Here is a 23,684-nt window from a genome sequence, read left to right on the forward strand (position 1 = left end):
ACTAATAAAAATATTTGATTTGATATTAAAATAAAAAATATAAACCATGATAAAAACCTAAAATTTAAAATCAAGAGAAAAATAGTTTGTAAACAACTATTCAAATATTACCATGACAATAAATTAAACCAAATAACATATATTATATAATAAATTAAATATAATTATTTGACTCAGTAAAATATGTTAGATACTTAAAAATATCTTATAAATATGTCATATAACAATCATAATATTTTAAAAAATTATTAATTAAAATACATAAGACCCAAAAATTAGTAGAAATTAAAATAAAATTAATTAATTTATTGCAGTCAAATCAAATAATCAATATACTTGGTTAGATAGAGTTAATGTGATCAAATAAATGATTAATTAATTAACACATTTAAATAAAACCAAATAAAATAAATCAAAATATACTTTAAAAACATGTCATATCAACTTCACAAAAAGAAAAGACTAATAAATAGTACTAACCAATGAAATAATCATATTTATTACAACCATAAAAGGTAATTAAAACAAATTATACTAAGCTATATGGAGCACTTCAGAAAATTAAAGGAGATATAAATATAATTAAAAAGAAACTATCTCATCATGAATGACTCCATCTAAAACTGTTATTTTCCATCTCAAAAGTTCAAAAAAAAGAGTTTGACATTTTGCATAGACCCAGAATCTCAGAGATTCTATTGACCGTACCATTCAAATTAACTTGAACAAAACCATTCAGAATCTTGTCTTTCTATTTATAGCTTACAATAACAGATAACGATAACTATTAACTAATAGTCTAATACTCACAATCTAGTTGTAATTAATTTAATTATTTATTTTTCTTGGTGGATCTTGTTTCTTTGAATTCAAATAAAAAAAAATGTCATAATAAGATAGAAGCCGGGCTTAGGTGACGGCAAGAATCACGATCCATCTCGAATTAAAGAATTTAAAGACTTTTATGGTTGTAACGTAGAAGATTACGTGGATCCACGCATGCATTCATAGCCTTGAATTCTTGAATTGGATCCCACCGACCCAAGTATCCAACTCATGTATGCGTGGAATTGGACAACACACGTTACATAATTGATAATTGGTAAAAATGGTGGTCTTCTTGTAATTAAAACACACTGCCTCAGATTCAAGACTCATCCCCACGCGTCAACATAGCACCTACCACTAATTCTTATCTAATCCCCCAAAATTTCTCATTTCTCAACACATTTTTTGCCTCCTTTTACCCATTCCCATTCCTTAACACTTCACTACACGTTTTTACACCTCAGTGCATACTCATTACTCAACATCACTCCCTTTTTCATACTTTACTTAATATGGTTATGACGGTTATGGTGTGTTTCTAAAATAATACTACATCATAACTATACTATAATTATTTTAGCAGGTCCCTAAAATAATATCAGTTTAATTTTAGGTCTGGTTTAATAAATCTTTTATTTTTCAAAAGTAACTTGTAAAATTTAGTTTTTAAAAGATAATTTTTTAGAAATTATAACATATATGTTTTGGTAAACTAAAAGCAGAAATAATAATAAATGTGTTTAGTTAATAATTTTTAAAATACTATAAGAGACATTAATATAAAAATTAAATTTGGATATTAATTAATAGGTGAATTATATGGTAAATATGTAAGTTTAGAGATCTTTTCGTTTATGAGATAAAAGAGAGATTGAAAAAAGTAGGATTAAAAAATAACTATAAAAAAAATTTATATTCTCTCTATACAATTTTAATCTATATAATAGAGTGTTCCTAATTAATATATAAAATTATATTAAATTTTTTAATTTTAATAAATACAAATTAATTTTAAAAAACTCTCATTTAGATGCTTTGAAAAGCACCTTTAGTTTTTAAAAACTATAAGTACAATCACATAAACTTTTTAATTTACTAAACATAAAACGAAGTACTTGTACTTTTAAAAAGCATAAACACTTATTCGAAATTTTTACCAAACTAAGTCTTATATATTAAAATTATTTTATAAAATATTTAATTATATTTATTTTTTTGATAATTATTTATATGATTAATATAAAAAATTATTATTTTACTACCATAATATTACACAATATATATATATATGTAAAATTATTTTATATTTAGAATATAATAAAATTAAATTAAAAAATAAATTAATTTATTATACACTTAACATGATTCAGTAAAAAAATATTTGCAAAAAAGGTAAGTTTTACATACACTATTGCCAAATTACACATACAGTTTTGAAATTAGAAAGCGACCCGTTTAAAAGTATAGAATTAGAAAAGAGTCCAAGGAATAAAAGGAAAACTAAGAAAAAGGACTTGCCCAAAATTTAAAAAAGAGAATTAAAACAAATTGACCACTCTAATCTCTAATCTAATCTAATCTTATCCCACACCAGCATGCACAATACTTGCCCAATGTTGTGCTGTACTTTTCCTTACTTGACCTAACCAATTGGCACCTATAAATCCCCCTCTTACTTCACTCACAAAAACATCACATTTACATTATTTCCACTCTTCACATAGAGAGAGAGAGAGAGAGAAAAAAAAAAAAAAAACTACCAAGAACTCACACTGTCATACAGACGTGTTCAGTTCTTGGAAAAGAAACGAAGAAAGAAACAACGAATTTATTTAACCGTTTGATGGCAACTAGGGTTATCCCAGCAAGGATCCTAAGGAAAATCCGTTACAACAGAGCCACAACCACAACGGCCGCAGCCACAAAACCGCTCGGCGCAACGCCAGTTTTCGAAAGGACCGAGCACAAGCCGCCGTCTTCAGCTGCCTCCGCCGCAACTATCGCGGCTCCCTCGTCCGTCGACACCGATTACATACCGAGGAGGACGTTGGATTTGGAGGACACAGAGAAGCTCTTCTCGTCGGTGTCTACATGGCGGCTGCTGCGTTCGTCGGCGGTTTTACACGCGACGGCGGTGGGGCCCATGGTTGACGTGGGAATGCGGGTGATGCGATCGAGGTTTGTTGAGAGGGAAGGGTTGGTTAAGGATGCCGTGATGGGAGCGGTTAGGGAGACGTTCTTTGAGCACTTCTGCGCCGGCGAAGATGCCGGCGAGGCTGGGAGGAAGATAAGGTCGCTGAATGAGGCGGGTTTAAGAGGGATGCTTGTTTATGGGGTTGAAGATGCGCACGATAACGATGGCTGTAACCGTAACCTTAACGGCTTCCTTCACACCGTTGATGTTAGCAGATCCCTTCCTATGTCTTCTGTAAGTTATTTTCTCCTTCTTTTAATTTTATTTTCTGGCTTTGAATTTTTGTTACAATTTTCTTATCTTAAATAAATAATAATTAATTAGTTTTTGATGAGGAAACAAATAGTTTGATTTTGATACTTAACAGTTATTTGTTACTTTGTTATTTTATTCAAAATATTGTTTGGCTTTTATAATGGAGTCATGTCAATAGAGTTTTCTTAATTATTAGTGTTTCACAGGAATTTTTTAAAAATATAAAAATAAAATTATTTTTACAAAAAAATTATATACTCAGTTTTCATTGATTATATATATATATATTAAAAAATGAATTAAATACTGGTAGTAACAAAAATTGAAAATTAAAGGTGAATACATGGATAGTAAATTGTAACAATCATTTTAAGTATATATTAAAAATAAATTATTTTTTTTAGCTAATTTTAGTAGATATAAATAATATTTTTGAAATTATAAATCATATTAATTTTAGCATTTAATGTACCGAAGAAATTTAAAGCACTAACTTCACGCATGGAAATTTGCGTTGTGTGCTCGGCATGCGAATAACTGAAGGAGTTTTTTAACTTTTAAGGTCACTCACTTTTAATTACTAACTGGAAACTTTGAAATTTTAATTTGAAGAGAGAAGGATAAATAGGTCCCTTATTTTTTGTTTTATGGACATTTTCGTCCTTAACCATTGAAAAATATTTTTAAATCCTTAACTTTCACAAAACTTGGACGGATCAGTCCCTCCGTCCAAATACCTCCGTCAGGACTGATCCGTCCAAATGCCTCCGTCAGGGATTGATCTGTCTAAATTTTGTGAAGGTTAGGAACTTAAAATTATTTTTCAATGGTCAGGAATAAAAATGTCCGCAGGACAAAAAGTTAGGACCTATTTGTCATTTTCTCTAATTTTAATTTTAATTTGGATTTATAGATCTTTTCATTGAAGCCATTCGGCTTCATTTTGCATGTTAAGTTGTTAACTATCGTGTGACACTTAGCACTGTGGATCCCTCATCATGCGATGTGGTTCCATGCAAATTTTCCAATAGGACATGTGGAACACGGGTTTGGTATTCTGTATTCGGGTCGGGTTGGGAGTCCGGATTTTGGTCCCGGGTTGGGGTAGTTACGGTGCGGCGTGCCTTGTTTCGTTGTGTGTCAGCAAATGAAATTGCAAGTGGGTGTGATTGTGACACCATGCAATGGTACACACCAATTTTGGAAAATGCCAGTTAAGGGTTAAGGTTAATGCTAGCTAGCTTCTTGTCTTGTTTCTTCATCCTTGAGTGGTACTGTCCTTTTGCTTGGTCCCACCCAACACAAGGACATTGAGCTCTGCCAATTTGGCACTATTTAAATTGGAATCTTGAAATTGTAATATGCTCTAATTTGATTTGATTCTGTCATGTCACGTTGCTAAAAATGTATATATTGCATTCTTAAAAGCATTTGTTAATTGATAATTTTTTATGTTAATAGGTGAGTTTTGTGATTGTGAAAATCACTGCAATTTGTCCCATGACGCTGCTAGAGAGAATCAGTGACCTTCTAAGATGGCAACAGAAAGATCCTTCATTCAATTTGCCATGGAAGCGAGATTCCCTGCCAATTTTCGCTGAATCAAGCCCTTTGTACCACACCCAGAAGAAACCAGAGGCACTTACCCTTGAAGAGGAGCGTGATCTTGAACTTGCAACTCACAGACTTGTTGAACTCTGCCAGAAATGTGTGCAGGCCAATATTCCTCTCTTGGTTGACGCCGAACACACCACGGTTCAGCCGGCGATCGATTACTTCACGTATTCCTCTGCCATTGTGCATAACAAGGATGACAATCCGATCGTGTTTGGAACAATTCAGACTTACTTGAAAGACTCCAAGGAGAGGCTCTTGCTGGCATTGAAGGCAGCAGACAAAATGGGAATCCCAATGGGGTTCAAATTGGTGAGGGGTGCTTACATGTCCATGGAGAGCAGGATAGCCGAATCTTTCGGCTTCGAATCGCCCATTCATGACACCATTGAGGACACACACAAGTGTTTCAATGATTGCTCCTCTTTTCTTCTGGAGAAGGTTGCTGATGGTCCTGGATCACTTGTTCTTGCAACACATAATGTCGAATCAGGTACTTGAATTGAATGTTTTAACTTTTAAATAAGTCTTTTCTTAACTCGTAAGAAAAGACACGTGAATGGTTATATCTCTGACACATTATTTGCAATGTTTTTAGGCAAATTGGCTGCCGCGAAAGCGCACGAATTAGGGATGGGAAAAGTGCACCACAAGCTGGAATTCGCGCAGCTGTGTGGAATGTCGGAGTCGCTTTCATTCGGTTTGAGCAATGCAGGGTTTCAGGTTAGCAAGTACTTGCCATTCGGGCCGGTGGACAAGGTCATGCCTTACCTCTTGAGAAGGGCTGAAGAAAATAGAGGGCTCTTGGCTGCTTCAGGTTTTGATAGGCAACTCATGAGGTACATTGAAATTTTCAATTATAGATAGTGTTATCAATTCGAAAAGTTGTCATCTAACAAACACGATAGTTAAGAGCAGTTAAATGATATTATCGCCTAACAGTTTTTAACTGGAAAGTTTTTCTGTAAGTGACAATAATCATTGTTTTTTTTGTGCAACAGAAAGGAGATTGGTAGGAGGCTAAAAGCTGCTGTATTTTAGAGACGTTTAGAGTCATTCAATTCTGTGGGATGGAAACGGAATTCGCTAAACAATGTACAAATTAGAGAGTTCTGTTTTTCTGAGAGAATTGTATTTAGACATTCACTGCCTATGGTTTCGCTTCACGAGTTGAAATTTCAAATAATATCATCACTGTTTTATATACACTACTGTTCCTTGCATATTTTCTCTTCTTTCATTTTTGCACTTCAAATTTGATAATAAAAGTCATAGATGAATGATGACAATGATAAAATTGATGGGGACATGTATGTAACATTATGCGGATATTGCGCTATCAGAAAATGCAAGTGGGTTAATGTTTAAGGCCCTATCACAGAACAAATATTAGGTGATGAATGATCTCTTTTCTAACTAATATTAAAATTTAATATAACAAATATGTTTGATGATGAAACCTAACTTGTTCTTAACTGAAAATGTTTAAAATGTTTGAAAATATCCTGTGACTCTAATTGTAAAAATTATAATTGGTGTAATGTCAAATAAAGTAGAACAATATATCTGTTAGAATGTAAAATATATTTATACATAAATTTATAATAATTAATCTAATTGTTAATTTTTAACATAAACCTCATATTTTTAAAAACAAAACCAAACATGATTAATTTGGAATAGAAAGATAAGCAAGTCTACCACAAGCTCTGATTTTTGTTTGCTTTTAATGATGGTTAAATATATTTTTTTTTTGTCTATGAAAATGAGATTAATGATATACGTAAATATTATAATTTTTATTATTTTTTTAATATTATAAAAAATACACAAATTAGATAGTCTAATTTTTATATCTCAAATTTTTTAATCTTTTCAAAACAAAAATTGGAAGGTCTGATTTTAGAAATCATAAGATCCTTATTTTGTACCACATAAATCGAATAGTCTGATTTCTGTATCTCCTAAAAATAAAAAAAATCGAAAGATTTACGATTTCTTTATCCTAAATTAAAAAGGATTCCACATTTAAAATTAACATCTTAACTGTCTATAATCTAACAAAATTTAACAAAATACTATTGTCAACACCATATCAAAATTAAAAATATTTATTTAATGATAAGCACTGAATAAATCTCTCACAAATTACCAATACATGTAGGTTTCAGTGTTTCACTACTATACTAGAATGAATCGAACTATAGCCAATGAATTTTAGCATGAAAAACAAGTAGCACATTATTCTGTTAGAATTTATTTCTGATTTGAGCAAATTAAACATGTCTTAAATTTGGTAATGTTGGTGGTCCCAATATATAATGTGGTAGCTAGCTTTCTTCCATAAATTCTCAAATGGGAGTAAAATATAAATATTTGAATAGGTGGGGCGTGAACACTGAACACGAATCTCCATATCATGAAGCTTCCAGATTTCATGCATAGTCAGTGCTGATGAAGCAACTCTATTATTTCTTCATAAAATCTTTACAAACGTTTTCTTTTCCTTAAAAGAATAAATAAATTAAAATAAAGCAAAAGGATGAGACAAATAAACGTGACAAATCCACAGGTTCAAAGTAATGCAGTCATTATTAATTACATAGAACATTTCTATAAGGGAAAAAAATAGTTGTAATAATAAGTATTTTATTTAGTTAATAGTCAAAATTGTTTCTAAAAAATATTTTGATTTTCATTTTCGTTCTCAAAAGAATAAATTAATTAAATTCGTCCCTAAAAAATAGATTTGGATCCTCTAAATTTTAAATTTTATTTTAGAGAGTAAAGTTTGATCTCTCACCATTTATTTCATAGGTGGGACCAAGAGAAAATATGAGAGAGAAACCATTCAAGGGTAAGAGATCAAACTTTACTCTCTAAAGTGAAATTCAAAATTTAGAGGATCCATATCCCTAAAAAATAACGGACCTGATCGCGTTAATTCTTCCATCCATCGTCTCCTTTTACTTCTATAGAAAAAATTTTTATGAGACATTCTATCAGACATCTTATGTGCATCATGCTTAATCCATTAGACCTTATCCTATGGTGAAATTCCAAGACTTTAGACAAAGAAAATTTTTTTTTTTCATATTTTTTAAGCATGGTGTGATAAAAGTACACCGAACTTGTTGTGGTTGTCGACGGTATCAAAGGCATATGAGACTTCAGAGATTTTGTTGAGACTGAAGAACAAGTGCTAGTGGTAGAAGCCGTTCTTGAGAACAAGGGAAAGAAATTGGCAGAGCTCAGTGAGAGAGTTGCAGATCTCTACTAGAAGAGCCGAAGAAACCGCCTAACCACAAGCGATGGGAAGAGCAAGTATCGGAATAAATATCGCGGAATGCGACACGATATCTGGTAATGAAAAGAGCAAGCATCAGAATAGAATCTTGAGTGTTTTGGTGATGAAGACCAACGAGACGGTGCTGCGGTAGTTATGGAGTTTCATAGAAGAATGACATCCATGGTTATTCAACTGCACCTTTACCTTCATCACATGCCTGGATCAAAAGAATTACAACACGTAGAAGTAAAGGGAAGACGGGACAACTTCGAAGGTTGCACCAGCGTCATTGGTAGCAGCAGCGGAGTCATCAGCGATAAAAGCGGAGTCAACGGCAGCAGGAACAGAGACATCGGCAACGAAGACAACACAGAACTGACTGTAATCGAGACAATGACAACAAAACTGTTGCAAAAAAAAAAGGAGGATTCGCATAATGTTCCACCATGAAAGAGTAGGAAAAGACGATCATCAGTCTAATGTTTTCCCGGGTTTGGGCGTGTCTTGGTTCCAGGCCTTAACCAAAAAAGAAAAAAAATGTAACTTAACGTGACACGTCATTTTCTATTAACACTGTCAGTAAAAAAATAATAGAAGGATAATATAATCAGATCCGTTATCTTTTTAAAAACAAATTTGATTAATTTATTTTTCTAAAGACGAAAATATAAATTAAAATATCTTTTAAAAACCATTTTAATTATTAACTGTATTTTTTTTTTATCAAGAGAAAATGATAAACCTCCCAAGTGAAAGCTCTATTTCTAAAATACCATTGATTTACCTTGACCCATAGAAATTCATGAGATAGATTAAATTTTTTAAAATCAATAATTTATCTCAAATTTTAATTAACACGATTAAACTTTACTCTTATTTTATTATTTTATTCAATATATATCTTCAAATTTAAATAACTTCAAAACTGATTCACTATTTTTAGATTATTATTCAGTATTCAATTATTATATAATAAAAATATTATTCGTACACTAAAATTAATTACTAAAATTAATTATCAATATATTTATATATAAATATATATAATTTAATTTATTTTTAATATATATTTATATTTTAACATATATTTTATATTGATAACTATTTTTGATGTACACGTAACATAGTCAATTATATAATAATAATTAGTCATGTTCCTCTGTCAGTACAGTACAGTAAAATGGTTACCTCTTAATTAATAAATTAAATCGTTAAACTTCACATCATCATCATTCGCATGAAAATGCAATTTATCTCTTTTCACGCGTCTACTTCACTCTTTTCATATTGATTAATAAATTGTGAGAATATTCTTATCATCATTTTCATGCATTTGCTGTTACCTTCATTTTGGGAAATGATTGTTCCCCCACTTGATATATATTAACCAATAATAATTCTTCATTTTAGAAAAACATGTCACATCCACTTCCCCCTTCAATTGCATGCTTATCACGCATTGAACTTTCAGAATAGAAAAATAATATAAGGGATGCACCAAAATATAATAAATTATTAAAAATGTTATTATAAAAACTGTTTTGTTTGTATGTTATATGTGAAACAATGTATTTATTTACCATCGAACAAGATTAAAAAAAGAGATTTAGATTAATAAAAAATTTTAAGATTTGTTTGGATATATTTTTAAAAAAATAAAAATAATTTTATGTTTAGATATTTTATATAAAATATTATTTATTTATTAATTATATTTAGATATAATAATATAAAAATATTTATTTATTTATTTAATATGTTAAAAATATTTCTTTTAGTAAAAAAGACTTTTTATAAAAATATGTAAAATATAAATTCTAAAAAAAAATTTTTTTTAGTATTTTTATTTTTACTATTAAAATTTTTTTAAACATACTAAAAATAAAAATAAAAATTTTTACTAAAAATATTTTTTTTTCTAATATTTGAATGACACTCAAACGAATTCTTTTACATACCATATATTTTTATTAAATTAAAAAAAAGAAAATAAATATTACAAGGAATATGGACTTTGGAAATTTCATGAAAATTAAGGTAAGAAGAATTTTATTGTTAAAAAATTAAATTTTCAATATTGACCGTTCTTAGCTTGAAAAAAGATGTTCTAATAAATCAGACATCAATTTAGTAAAATCAAAGGTGATAAGGCAACAAGTATAATTGTCACAAAAAGTCTAAGTCGTAAGTGATTCCACGCCGAAAAGTATAAAAATAAATAAATAAAACACCTCACATACACTCAAAATAAATTTGTCAAAAAAAAATTTCAATTATTCGGTTCTATCCACAAAAAATATAAAACACCGTTGTAATAATTCAACGGAGAAAATTAAGGGTGGGGCTAAGTCCAAGGTTCAGATTCCATCGCCCACAATTTCTGAATAGATTCCGTTGATTGAGATTCCCACAACTCCAAAATCAATGCATATCCACACAACCCTATGAAATTACTGCAATGAAACCATGTGGTACGGTGATTCTCATGGTCATGGGAATCCAAGATTCTTGGAAAATTTCAATTAAGTGTTTAGTCTCAGATTATCCTAACTATGCTTAAATATATATAGTAAAAATAAATATGTTTTACATTGACAGTATGATAGTCATTTAAAAAAATAAATATAATTAGATAACTGTAAAATATTTTTACAATATTAATATATTAAAATAAATTCTAAATAAATATATCTTATTTCATTATGTTATTCTCTGATTGAAATATATAAATTGTTTATGGGATTTATATACAGTTATACACACACATGTTTAAAAAGATAATGTATAAAAAAGAGTAGGAGCATAAACAATAATATCACTTTAAAGTTATATTTTGACCAAAAGGAATCATAAGGTCAGAGGCGGCATTGGTCCATGCCTTTCTTATATCCAAGCTTCCTGGCATGACCTGCTTTATTAATATATAATAACAATTTATTGTTTTTAATATTGGTATTTATTAGTTTATGTTATCGTCTAAATATAATTAATGTGAGTTTGGTTTATTAATTTTATAATCAATGGTTTTTTTGGTTGTAAGTTTAACTTATTATTTCCAGAAAGAGAAAATAAAAATCATTGAAGTTTAACTTATTATTAAAAAAATTGCTAATAATTTTTTTTATATGTATCCGAAAAACAATAATAATAAAAAAAATCCAAGATGAGGTAATAGTTGATAGTGCATTCTTTTAGAAGTTTATTCTGTCTATGTGCATAAAAAAATCATTAATCAAATAAATCATTATATATATATATTATTTAATTTATTTATAATAAATATTTTATATTTTAAAATATATTTTTTACAAATAATTGAAGAAAATTTTATACCTTAAGTTGTTTAAGTTGTAATGTTGATAGTTTCATAAACCAGAAGAAATTAAAAGAGGGAGAAAAAAAAGTTATTCTCATTGTTGAAGAGAATGAAAAATCTCCTTAAGAATATATGTTGAGTTATTATACTTTATATTCTATGTATTCTTTATGTACTCCCACAAAAAAAATTATAACAAATAAACCTACATCTATTATTGATAAAAAAAAATAATCTAGGTAACACCCTCCCGCAAGCTAGAATTATATAAATCTAACCATCCTAGCTTGAAAACATAGTAAGAAAAGGACTAGGTGGCAGAGCTTTAGTAAGAAAATGTTGGTTTTTGAAACTAACTGGCATCAGATGAATGAGACCAGACAAATGCTTTTCACGAATAATGTGGCAGACTGGGCAGTCCACTTCAATGTGTTTAGTTCTTTCATGGAAGATGAGATTATTAACAATGTGAATGGCTGACTAGTTGTCATAGAATATAGTGATAGACTTTTGAAGCGGCAAACCAATGAAATCCATTAAGAAAGATAACTAACTAGCTTCACAAGTAGTAACAGTAAGAGACTTATATTCAACTTCTGCAAAGGACTTGGCAACTACGGTTTGCTTCTTATTCTTCCAGCTAACGATAGAGTTTCCAAGTACGAAGCAATAACTGTAAACTGAACTACGAGTATCGGGTAGCCCAGTTAGCATCGAAAAATTCGGTGAGATGCAGATAACCAAAATTCTTGAGAATGTAGATAACCAAAATTCTTGAAAATGTTAAAGACGTATTTCCGCTGATAAATGTGAATTACAGAGTTAAAGTGTGCTACTTCTATTCTCAAGAAGTACTTGAAATCACCAAGATCCTTTATTTTGAATTTGTCATCCAGGGGTATTGATTTCACCAATGTGATTCCCGATTAAAACAAGTCATACTAGAATGACCGTGAAGCTTTCGGATTGTTTCTTGATGAAGAGTGAATGATCTGCTTATAACTAGCATTCACAAAAGTCTGAGTGAGCTTAATGTTCCATTGCCTGTTTTACTTGTTTAAGCCCATATAGAGACTTTTGTAATTTACAAACCAAACCTGAGATGGCCAAACTGGGTGGTATCTTCATATAAACTTTCTTATCCAAATCTCCATGAAGAAAGACAGACGTTCAGCTGTTTCAAATGCCATTTCTTTGACGTTGCTAATGCTAACATTATTCGTAGGGTAGTCATTTTGATAACTGGACTAAAATTATCACCATAATCTCCTCCTTGTACTTGAGTGAATCCTTTTGCGACTAGCCTCGCTTTGTGCCTCTCTATGGTGTCATCGGGATTGAATTTTACCCGAAAAATCCATTTGCAACCCACAGCCTTCTTGCTTTTTGGCAGTTCAGTGAGACATCAAGTTCTGTTTTGATTTAAAGCTGTAAATTTATCTTGTATTACCTTTCTCCAACATTCATGTGCAGCCGCTTCCTTAGGTTTTTGGATTTGAGGTGATGGCTAGAAAGAGTGATATATATTTTGGGGTTAGTTTATTATATGATAAGTGTTGTGAGATAGGATATAAAAAGTTAGAGTTGGCAAAGTTTTTAAAGTGAGTTGCGTGGGTGATAGAGATCGTTGCTGATTTGGTTAATCCGATGGTGTGAGCTCCGGTGAGCGCCACCATTTCTTCAACGGAGAATCTTCTCTTTGTGAAGATCTCAAAGATTTGAGACATCGGCATTGTTGGCTTAGGGAGGTTGCCGTCGACGTCAGAGGATCTGGACACGCGGCCGTCGCGACGGCCAAGGTGACCGTGTAGTAAGGGCTGCCGGCCATGGTGACGAGGTCGCGGGTGGCGACTGCGAGGATGTCGGCGCAAGAGATGGTGTTTAGACAGGCGAGCTCGAGAGCGGTTTTGGCTCGGACGATGGCGTTGAAGCTGTCACCGGGGAGGGAGAGGTTAATGTCATTGTCGTGCTCGGCTTTGTTGAAGGAGGTGGATGAAATGAGGACAGAGACGTCGCAGCCGTTTGGGAGGCAGTTGTAGAGGAAAAGGTGGATGGTGGCGCCGGCGGTGGTGGGACTGGCGATCTGCTTGTTGCTCTATACGCTCACCGCACTATGAAGAAATCTCATGTCTTAAACTGTTCAAACTGTGATGTTATGGTTTAATGATCTAGAAGAGATTAAGAGAAGGAGGAAAAAAAAGTTATTTTTATTATTGAAGAAAATAAAAAATCTCTTTAAAAATATATGTTGTGTTATTACACTTTATATACTATGTATTCTTGATGTACTCTTACTAAAAAAAATTATAATAAATAAATCTACATTTACTATTAATAAAAAAATAAAATAACAATAATTAATTTAATAATTAATTTTTAATATACTCTTAACATATTGGTTCCTTGACAAGTGTTTAAGCATCTATTAATCAACCATGAATTAACATTTACCGTGGACAAATAATACTTCATTAGATATACTGGAGTTTTGTTCCAAATGGTTTATGTAATTAATTTCATTTGTCATTATACATCTATATCAATATATCATATCTTGTAAGATAATCCATATATATATATATATATATATATATATAGAATGGTAGAATAGTTTCATATATACTTGTGATGTATATAATACGCAAGGTTTTCACTTATGGCATTGTATTTTTTTTTTGGAGTAAAAGGCATTGTATTCTTTAAATAAAGAAGGATACAGACGAATATATATTAAAAAAAGTGAGCAAGTGGTACACGAGAGTAATAGTCAACAAAAACAAAAAGAAGTACTCCATCAGAATAATAACAAAATTTAATTTCAGGTAGTTTTCTCTTATCAATTCGATTTTTGGTCCTTTGTGAAGGAATAATTATAGAGAATCAGTGGTTGTGAGCTGTCATGCATGCCTTTCCCTATGTTTCAAGGAAGTCACAAATTTTATTTTTGCAACATATATACATTTTGCTTGCTTAGAAATAGATAACATTTGAGAGTATTTTAACCAGGATTCTTATATGCAATTGTGATCATATGTAAATTTTTTCTTTTGATTTAATTTTTTACTGTGGCAAGCCAAGATTTAGTTGGGGATCTAATGAATTATTTCATATACAAAATAAAATTTAAATTTTAACATTTATTTTACACATACGTAAATTAACAATTTGATCAATTTAAATTAGTTAATCATATGCAATTTAACCGAATAATAAAAAATATAGAAGTATGAGATAAGGTAATTAAGAGTAACGCTTATTACTAAAAAAATGTGTAATCTCATCTTAATAAGTTATTTGGACATATGAAAATAATATATGGTCAACAATAAACTTGAAAAATAAATAGTTAGAGACTACGAAATACGTATATTTTGTTGAGTTGTCGGACGTATTTTAGACACGATATTTATCTACATTCATTTATATTCATCCGACATGCATGTCTGCTATGTCCATTTGTGTCTTAATAAAAAATAAAAAAAATTTAGATATATTTGGAATAATTGTGTATAAATTTTACTTTAGCCTCCCCTAAATTTTATTTTACTCTTTTTCTATTATAAGATTAATTTTTAGCCCCTCCCTAAACTTCAACCTAGCTTCGCCCCTAATTTGGACACATCTAAATACTATCATGTATCAGCATGTTCAATCTTATTCTTAGCATGTATTCTTGAAATAAATTTAAAAATAGTATATATTATTATTTATTAAAAATAATTAAAAAAATTAATTTATGTTTTTCATATTAATAAAATATCAAAGTATCATTCTTATTTTTTTAAAAATATATCATATATATATGTGTGTGTGTATGTGTGTTCGTGTATCTTATAAAATTTTAAAATTCGTATGTCTGTCATATTTCGTGTTCATATTAATATTCGTGTATCAAAGATTAATTAAAAAAAAAAATTAGAATGTCGTGGTCAAGAAATATTTTAGCACGAATAATGGTAATACATGAAACATTTTTGTTTTAGTGAGAAACAGGTGCCGACATTACTTTAAGATTTATTTGATTGTTTCTTAAGTTCATGATCAATATGCATCCAAACTAATTTGGGTTTGTTTAATAGTTAATTCTCTAATTTACTTAAATTTATGCTAGCGATTTGAATCTTGGGGTGCATAAAATAATCTATTAGTCAATGTGCATCCTACGCAACAATTGTATACCTGTAATATTTAATCCAAAATAAAATAGCATACTTGAATTTCTAACAAACTGACTTGTCATTAATTGGAAAATTGGTTTAATTAAGTCCAAATTTTTCTACTTAAAGCTATTTTGGTGCTTAAGGAGAAGTTAAAAAAATGACTTCTCTCGTAATAAAAAGTTTATTATTATTTTTTTTCTTAAAATAAGTACTTTTAGAACTAAAAAATCAAACACAAAATAACTTATTTATAAGCTATTTTTAATATAAACATTTATTGTTTAAGCTATTTCTTTAAAAGTAACTTAATTAAGTTGTTTACCCAAACTGGACTTTAGCCTTTCTTATAAACAACTAAAAGTGAAATCAGTGAAATAATCAATCGTACGTTAAGTTCGAAAATTTCTTATAAATCTTTCGTATTAATTGATCATTACACTTTGACTGTCCAATTTAAAATTAGTGTTACAATGTTTGCATTATCTTTTATTTTCGGAAGATTATGCACACACTGTGAGGAACTTTAAATGAACCAACAAAATGTCCACTGTGGTCAAACAAAGTTAGAACAAACTCGAGAGATTCATTCGTAATGTGACAAGGTGAGGGCATAGTTTGCACCTTTTTTTTTTTTTTTTGTGTCTATAGTTTGCACCAAATTTGTGTCGGAAGTTAGGTATGTGTCCAGGATAAAAAAAAAAAGATATGTGTCATAAAATCCTAGTCCTATATAATCGAATTTGTGAAATCCTTTAATTATTCTTTTAATTATGTTGTTTTAAAATATTTGATTATTCTAGTATAGCTGATTACTTGATTGAGATAATGTGTCAGGTAATGTATTTAAATGATTAAATGGTCAAATTCGTCTTTAAAAGATCACTCATTTTTTAAATTAGTTTTTAAAAGATTTTTTTAATCAAATTTATTATTAAAAAAATTTAAATTAGTCACATTAGTCCTGTCATCACCTCTATTAATAATGGCATCAAAATTTGCTAATATGACATATTAAATGACACCATAGCACGCACTTGGCACTTGAGAGTCTTAATTGGCTAATAACTTAATAAGTTCACAAATTTGAATAAATTTTTTTTCAAAGACTAATTTAGAGAACGCGTAATTTGTTAGAGACGAATTTGACTATTTACTCATATTTAAATACATATATATATATATATATATATATATATATATATATAGACTAATTTTTCTATTTATAAAGCATTTTTATATTTAATGTGTATCCAATGTCACATAAAATATGGACTCTACAATTTCCTTTCACATATTTTACTAAACATGGCCAGAACACTACCGATGTGGGTAAAGAGGAGAGAAAGGTTTCAGAACATACAAAAACAACAAATTGGACAATATAACATCAGTCACTCATTAATAGAAGATTTATTTATAAACTCATGCTTGATTGTGATTTTTAAACCCCAAAAGAAGAGTCACCTTTTCAGCTCACATATTCCATATTTGTATATTTTTTAAAAATATCTAATTAATCAAATAAAAGGTATAAATCGTAAATCACCGTTTTTTTTAGGATTAAATAGGCTACCTTGTTATTTTTTTTCCCTGGACCATGAGAATTCAAACCAATGCATGACAGCTAGCTTGAAATAACTTGTGGTGCTTTGTAGCTTGATAAGCACATGACAGATAAGAGTAGTGATACATATACCCTTCTTAATTATAATTTGTTAATTACTTCTTTTGGTCCCAAATTGTTGTCACTAAAAAATAAATTGGGATCATATATGGGTTAACAAAAAGCTGCTACACCACGGCATTTTACATTAATGAAGTTGGGTCTAGAAAAGAATTAGCAAAGTTAGGTTATAAAAGGAGAAAGGTGGTGTCAATGTTGGCCAAAACTTTAATGCTATGAGAAATTGTCTCTAGCCACAAAAATAGGGTACAATTTTAGGCAATTGATGCTTTAATTTCTGTTGTTGTTGTTGTAGGTAGAAGATAAATTAAAGTGCATTTGAGAGGTAAAGATAACATTATTCATGAGCTCAATGATTGATAACCTAGTGGTCCTTGTAGGTCATCCTGTCTCTTATCACTTCTTCCCATCAATGATGGCATCCAAGGGAAGAGCTTAACCAACTCCTTGCTTAGTTTATTTGACCTAAGTTGCTTATCATTGATTCCAAACTTTGCTCTTTCAATTGCTTCCATTATATCCTCCCTTGCCACACCTTCACTACCTGCAAAGTGCAAAACGTGTAACTTATGAATTATTGAGACACCTTTGAAGCATGGATACCACCATGGACATGGACCCTTTCAAGATTTCTATGATGGTATTCAAGCATTTACAAATGACAAACTACCAATATCACTACCATCAATATTCAAGCACCAATATTGGTGTTTCTGAACCCATTGACACCATGTCTAAGTCATGTTTCAAGTGTCTATGAAGTAGAAACAGAAAACATAATTGTTAAATGCAGGTACGTATATGGCATGTGTTGTAGTTGCCTTTGAGTATCAAACACTAACATGTGCTGGACACACAGAGACCTCGTTTTGGTGTATCTGCACTTCATGGCTGGTCATTCACCTGATGACCTAAGCCTTCATACTTATGCACGACGGAGTGGATTGGATTGAGTCAATTCGGGTTGGCTAAATTTTGTTGTAAGCAAAGCCAACCCAACTTGAAGTAATTTGACTGGATTTTATTTTAACCCAAACCCGACACAATCCGAACAGGCCAACCACCAAGACTTAGCCCTCTTTCTTGAAAGTAATTAAATATATTGATGTGAGGGCAGAAAGAATACTCAAGGATGAGGACAACCAATGCAGAGGGAGATAGAGTGGATATTTTGGCTGGAAGATAGTGTGCAACTAAAACTAATTTATACAGAATTAGGTGGGAAAATACATTCTATCCCACTGTATACTTTAAATAAAAAAAAGAGATACAATTTAGTGATGCATTGTGATGGGAACTTGTGAATGCAATATCAACTTGAATGTAAAACCACAAATTGATCTTTACCTCTACGGGCAGCAAGCAAAGCAGCTTCATTGACGATGTTTGCCAGGTCAGCACCTACAAAGCCAGCAGTAAGAGAAGCGATTAAATGACAAATGATGTTTGTGTCCTCCTCTAAGGGAACACCTCTTAGATGTACAGCCAATATCTTTCTCCTTCCTTCCTCATCAGGCTCCCCGACATATACTTTTCGCGAGAAACGACCAGGGCGACATAGGGCTGGATCCAAAGCTTCTGGGCGATTAGTTGCTGCAATGACAACCACTCTCATCTCGGATTCAAATCCATCCATTTCTGTGAGCAACTATACATACAGAAAACAAGAAAGGTTAGCTTAGAGAACATCATAAACTCTTCACAGTGATAATTATGCTAATTGTCTAACCGAAATTCCAATTAACATATGAAATCCTTGTATTTCTAGTATCGACTATAAATTAATACTATGAAATAATTGATGAAGCAGTTGGACTGGAACATTTTTTAAAGTGAGCTGTTCGTTTAACAAAAAAAGGCAATCTTGAAAAATAATTGATAACAATTCAGCTGCAGAAATCCTACTTTTCTAATATCTATGACGCAGTAACTCTGTAAGTCAGAACCACTTTTGAATTGTTTGTTGCCACAAAATAAGTGTAGTAAACTTACTTGGTTTAGTGTTTGGTCACGTTCATCGTTGAAACTTCTTCCGCGCCTGCCTCCAACGGCATCAAGCTCATCAATGAATATGATTGATGGTGCAAATTTCCTTGCTGCATTAAAAAGGTCTCTGATTCTAGCTGCTCCTCTCCCAACAAACAATTCCACAAACTCACTGGCAGATACGGTGAAAAAGGGTACACCTGCTTCCCCCGCCACAGCACGTGCAAGTAATGTTTTCCCTGTTCCAGGGGGGCCTACCAGCAACACACCTCGAGGTAATTTTGCCCCTACCTTTTGGTAGTTTATATCCCCTTGCAGACATGAAACTATCTACAAACGAGGGAATGCATTAATAAATGGAAAACTACAAAGTTGATTAACATTGGGATGCAAAGAGGATTACTTTCATGGAGGATGTGTAATGAAAAGACAGACATCATACGCTTACAAAATTGATCAACATTAGCCATTATTTATCTGAATTTTAAAGAATTTGTGTCAACCTGTGGTCACAACCAGAATACTGTCACAACTTGTGTATCATAAACCATAATGTTAGTGACACTTTCTTAGCTCCTTATACTAAAACGTTATGCTCTTGTACCATTTTGTAGTTAAAAATTCTAATAATACTATACAGTTTATACTGCCAAATCAGTTAGCTTGTGTGAGATCCTCCAACATAATGATGAAAGTTTCTTCTTGGTATGTTATCAACAGAGAAGAATATTTCAGGCAATAGAAAATTAAAATTGGAAAACTAATAACAAAAAGAACACAGACTATGATTGACTCTTGTATTACTCGCATAAATGCATCTAATGACCAATTAAGTACACTAGAAACTAGAAAATAAAAGATAACCGACTGATAAATGTACAACCGATCAAGGGGGAAAAGTGACAACGTCATCAGCTACACTTATTTGTCAACCAAACTAGCAAGACAGCAAAATATAATTTTATAATGCTATTTGATAAATGCATAATGATTGTAAACATTATAGTATGAGATAATTACCTCCATGAGCTCTACTTTTGCAGAATCAACTCCTTCAACATCATCAAATCCAACTGTCTGGCCGTTAGGTTTCTGCTTCCTAGCTGGACTATTAGCAGCAGAAAGCTGACGGTATAGAAGCCACATCATTGGAATCAACGGTATCCACAGTGTAATCACAGTTATCAAAGTATTCCTCATTGACATTAACACAGATTGAGGGGCAGAACTATATGAAACTCCTTTTTCTCTCATTAAACTAAGAAGAAATTTTTCATCACGGTCAATTTTTCTTGTGGAATACTGCCACTCAGGAACTGAAGCCCGAGCCTTCGAAAATTTCCCTAATATATTCAATGCTGGGGTTTTGCCAGCACTTGAAGCTCCCTCACTTGGAGGCTTATCTACATCCCTGTCAACTGAAACATCAGCAACTTGCAATTCATTTCCAGAAACCTGATCATTTTCAACAACTGGATTGTTCATGTTGTAATATATGCGCCGGGACCCCTCTTCCAGCAACACTTTCGCAACATAGCCACTTTGAAGGCTTGTAATCAAGTCAGAATACGGTACGGTTTTCACCGGAGGAAGTGCAGTCAACTTCAAAAACAGGAAACAAAGGCTGAAAACAATAGAAACCGAGGCAGAAAATGCCACGGTTCTAATATTCTTACGGACAAAGATTCCCACCTCATTCAAAAAGGACTTAATGGATGCCCTCCTCATTCTCATAGCCAATAACCTTAACCTCGGCCGCAACCTCAACGAAAATCTCTTCTTCAACCTATTACTATCTCCTTTACCATAGTGTGACTTTCTCTCAACCCTGCTTCTACTACTCACAAGTGGCTCAATTTTATTATTACCGGAAAAACCATGTTGAGAATTGCAACAATAAGGAAACCTCAGTGAGGCATTTCTATATCTTCTATCATCATAATAATACTTCAATTTCGGGTTCCAAACCAAATTATGTTGAAATTTGTATGATTGATTAAATCTAAACCCCGGAGAAGGAAAAACAAATGAACTAGTGCACAAACCTCCACAAACCCCAAAATATCTTCTTTGAGCTATATTAACAAATGCTCCAGTATTGAAAGAAGAAAAGGAAAAAGAAGCCATGCTCTCTTTCACAATTGATGCTCTACACAGCCATATAATCAATCTTCAAGTTCCCAACAAACTGCATTACTCCAAAAAATTTTGGAGCTCGAAAAACACTAGGAGGCAGAGAATTTCATGGGAATTTTAGTACCTGATCTCATATCATGTTATGCGTCAAACGAGAAATTGAATTGTAAGTTGTGAATTGCAAGGTACTGTAAACCGGACCGGATATTAAACCGCTCAGGCTACCGGACAGCGCCGGAGACGGCGGCGTACAGGGACGTCACTTACGGAGAGGGGTTTCCGCTTGAGGGACGTACAGGCGCCGAAGAAAACAGAAACGGTGCGAGCAGGGAAAACAGAGGAGAAACTGGTGAAGCAGTGAGGGCCTGAGGGGCTTCCGCTTCAGGCTAAGGTTTCGTTTTTTTTTTTTCTTCCTTTTTTTTTTTTTGGGAAATGGATTGGATTGTTTGCGAATGGGATCAATATAACCAAAATCTGAGTTAAACCCCAAAGTGGTCCCTGAGATTCACGGTTTGCACCAATTTAGTCCCTGACTTACCAATTGCACCATTTATGTCCCCGACTTTGTAAAAATTGCACCAAGGTCGTCCCTAGCCACATCTCCGGGCAAATTAATGAACGCCGGCAGTGACCTGGCGCCCGCCCAACCTTCTTTCTTTCTTCTCTTCTTCTCTGAAACCCAGCCCAGCCCGCAGACCTCGACACCAACCTTCCGTCCGTCCGTCCGCCCTACCGCCGGCGACCACCGTCGCTAACCCTCCCTCCTCCCTTCTTCCTTTTCTTTCTTCCTTTTATTTCGCTAACACCAAACAAGGAATGAATTCTAAAATTTCAGTTCAATTTGGTGTTAAGCAAGAACATTCACCAAGTGCATAACCAAAATTCAATCTCAATCATCATAAAAATTTATAGAAAACTGCACAATATGAGTTACAATGCCTAATGAAAACAAAATTTGAAGCCTATGATGATCAGACATAAGATTTAACTTTCAGGCAATTTATCGAACAGGTTGTATGCAGGATTCATAAATAGCAATTTCAGTTTAATGTAAGCATCAATCAACCCAAAAATTTCAACCAGCCAATACACATTCAGTCCAGAAACATAAATAATCAACTATCCTAAGTCTAACAAGATCAGTAAAAGCAGAATCAAAAGGCACTGAAATAAAAAAATAATTAGAAAAAAAAGAAACAGACACAGAGGATGGAATGGAACCTGCATTGAGGAGTGAAAAAAGAAGATAGCGTAAGGAGCGGAGGTAGTGTCGTAGCGGCACAGAGTTTCGCCGCCGCTGGTGGTTTTCACCGGAACTGGAAGGTGCAGACAGAGGTGGCGCCACGAACAGGGGTGTTGCGTACAGGAGGAAAGAAATGGAGAAATAGGGAAGAAAGAAAAGGAAGAAGGGAGGAGGGAGGGTTAGCGACGGTGGTCGCCGGCGGTAGGGACGGACGGACTGACGGAAGGTTGGTGTGGAGGTCTGCGGGTTGGGCTGGGTTTCAGAGAAGAGAAGAAAGAAAGAAGGTTGGGAGGGCATGGCTTCTCACCTGGCCGGCGTTCTTTAATTTGCCCGGAGATGGGGCTAGGGACGACCTTGGTGCAATTTTTACAAAGTCGGGGACATAAATGGTGCAATTGGTAAGTCAGGGACTAAATTGGTGCAAACCGTGAATCTTAGGGACCACTTTGGGGTTTAACTCCCAAAATCTGGATCAAATTCGCACTAAATTTATTGGATTTGTTGTAAAATAACTAAATAAATAAGTAAGAAGTAATAAATATAAAATATAAAAATATAATTAGATAATTCAAATAGTAATATTTATTGAAATTACTATATCAATATAGTAGATATAATTAATATATTTAATAATATTAAAGTATATAAGAGAATAGTACGAAAGAGAAAGAATATAATATGTTGTAATATGTATATATATATAAAGATAGAAAGAAGTATTAAAAGTAAAGAGAGAGAGAATTACATTTGCTTTTATTTTATTATTGCTGTGTGTAAAAGCATACGAGGATGTTTGCTATTTATACATGTAAAATGATACCACTTTCAACTTTCATTTATTGCCATTTGTCTTGTAAATGGATTCATTTAGTCTGGAGAATGAAATCCACCTAAGCCTTACGTGGTTATCCATGGTCATCCACCTTTATCACAACACTCCCCCTTGGATGACCATTTAGGATTATTGCCTCGTTAAAAC

General features: G+C 32.2%; 2 protein-coding genes and 1 pseudogene across 2 annotated transcripts; 1 reads left to right on the forward strand and 2 right to left on the reverse strand.

The window, feature by feature from the left end:
* Positions 1 to 2,436: 2,436 nt before the first annotated feature.
* On the forward strand, positions 2,437 to 6,097 carry LOC107623253 (proline dehydrogenase 2, mitochondrial). Its single transcript, XM_016325440.3, has 4 exons — positions 2,437 to 3,256; positions 4,739 to 5,384; positions 5,490 to 5,730; positions 5,893 to 6,097. The coding sequence occupies exons 1-4, from the start codon at positions 2,672 to 2,674 to the stop codon at positions 5,930 to 5,932; spliced, it is 1,512 nt and encodes a 503-aa protein (XP_016180926.1). The 5' UTR covers positions 2,437 to 2,671; the 3' UTR covers positions 5,933 to 6,097.
* A 6,880-nt stretch (positions 6,098 to 12,977) lies between these two features.
* LOC107621306 (peroxidase 63 pseudogene) lies at positions 12,978 to 13,968 on the reverse strand (annotated as a pseudogene).
* Positions 13,969 to 17,524: 3,556 nt separating this feature from the next.
* Positions 17,525 to 21,921, reverse strand: LOC107623307 (cell division protein ftsH). Its single transcript, XM_016325520.3, has 4 exons — positions 20,347 to 21,921; positions 19,333 to 19,656; positions 18,688 to 18,988; positions 17,525 to 17,884 (listed from the first exon to the last, which is right to left on the reverse strand). Exons 1-4 carry the CDS (start codon positions 21,451 to 21,453, stop codon positions 17,682 to 17,684), a joined length of 1,935 nt encoding a protein of 644 aa, XP_016181006.1. The 5' UTR covers positions 21,454 to 21,921; the 3' UTR covers positions 17,525 to 17,681.
* Positions 21,922 to 23,684: the final 1,763 nt, after the last annotated feature.

Source organism: Arachis ipaensis, chromosome B10 (genome assembly GCF_059453495.1).
Source record: "Arachis ipaensis isolate K30076 ecotype BB chromosome B10, ASM5945349v1, whole genome shotgun sequence".
In the NCBI taxonomy this organism is placed as follows: domain Eukaryota; kingdom Viridiplantae; phylum Streptophyta; class Magnoliopsida; order Fabales; family Fabaceae; genus Arachis; species Arachis ipaensis.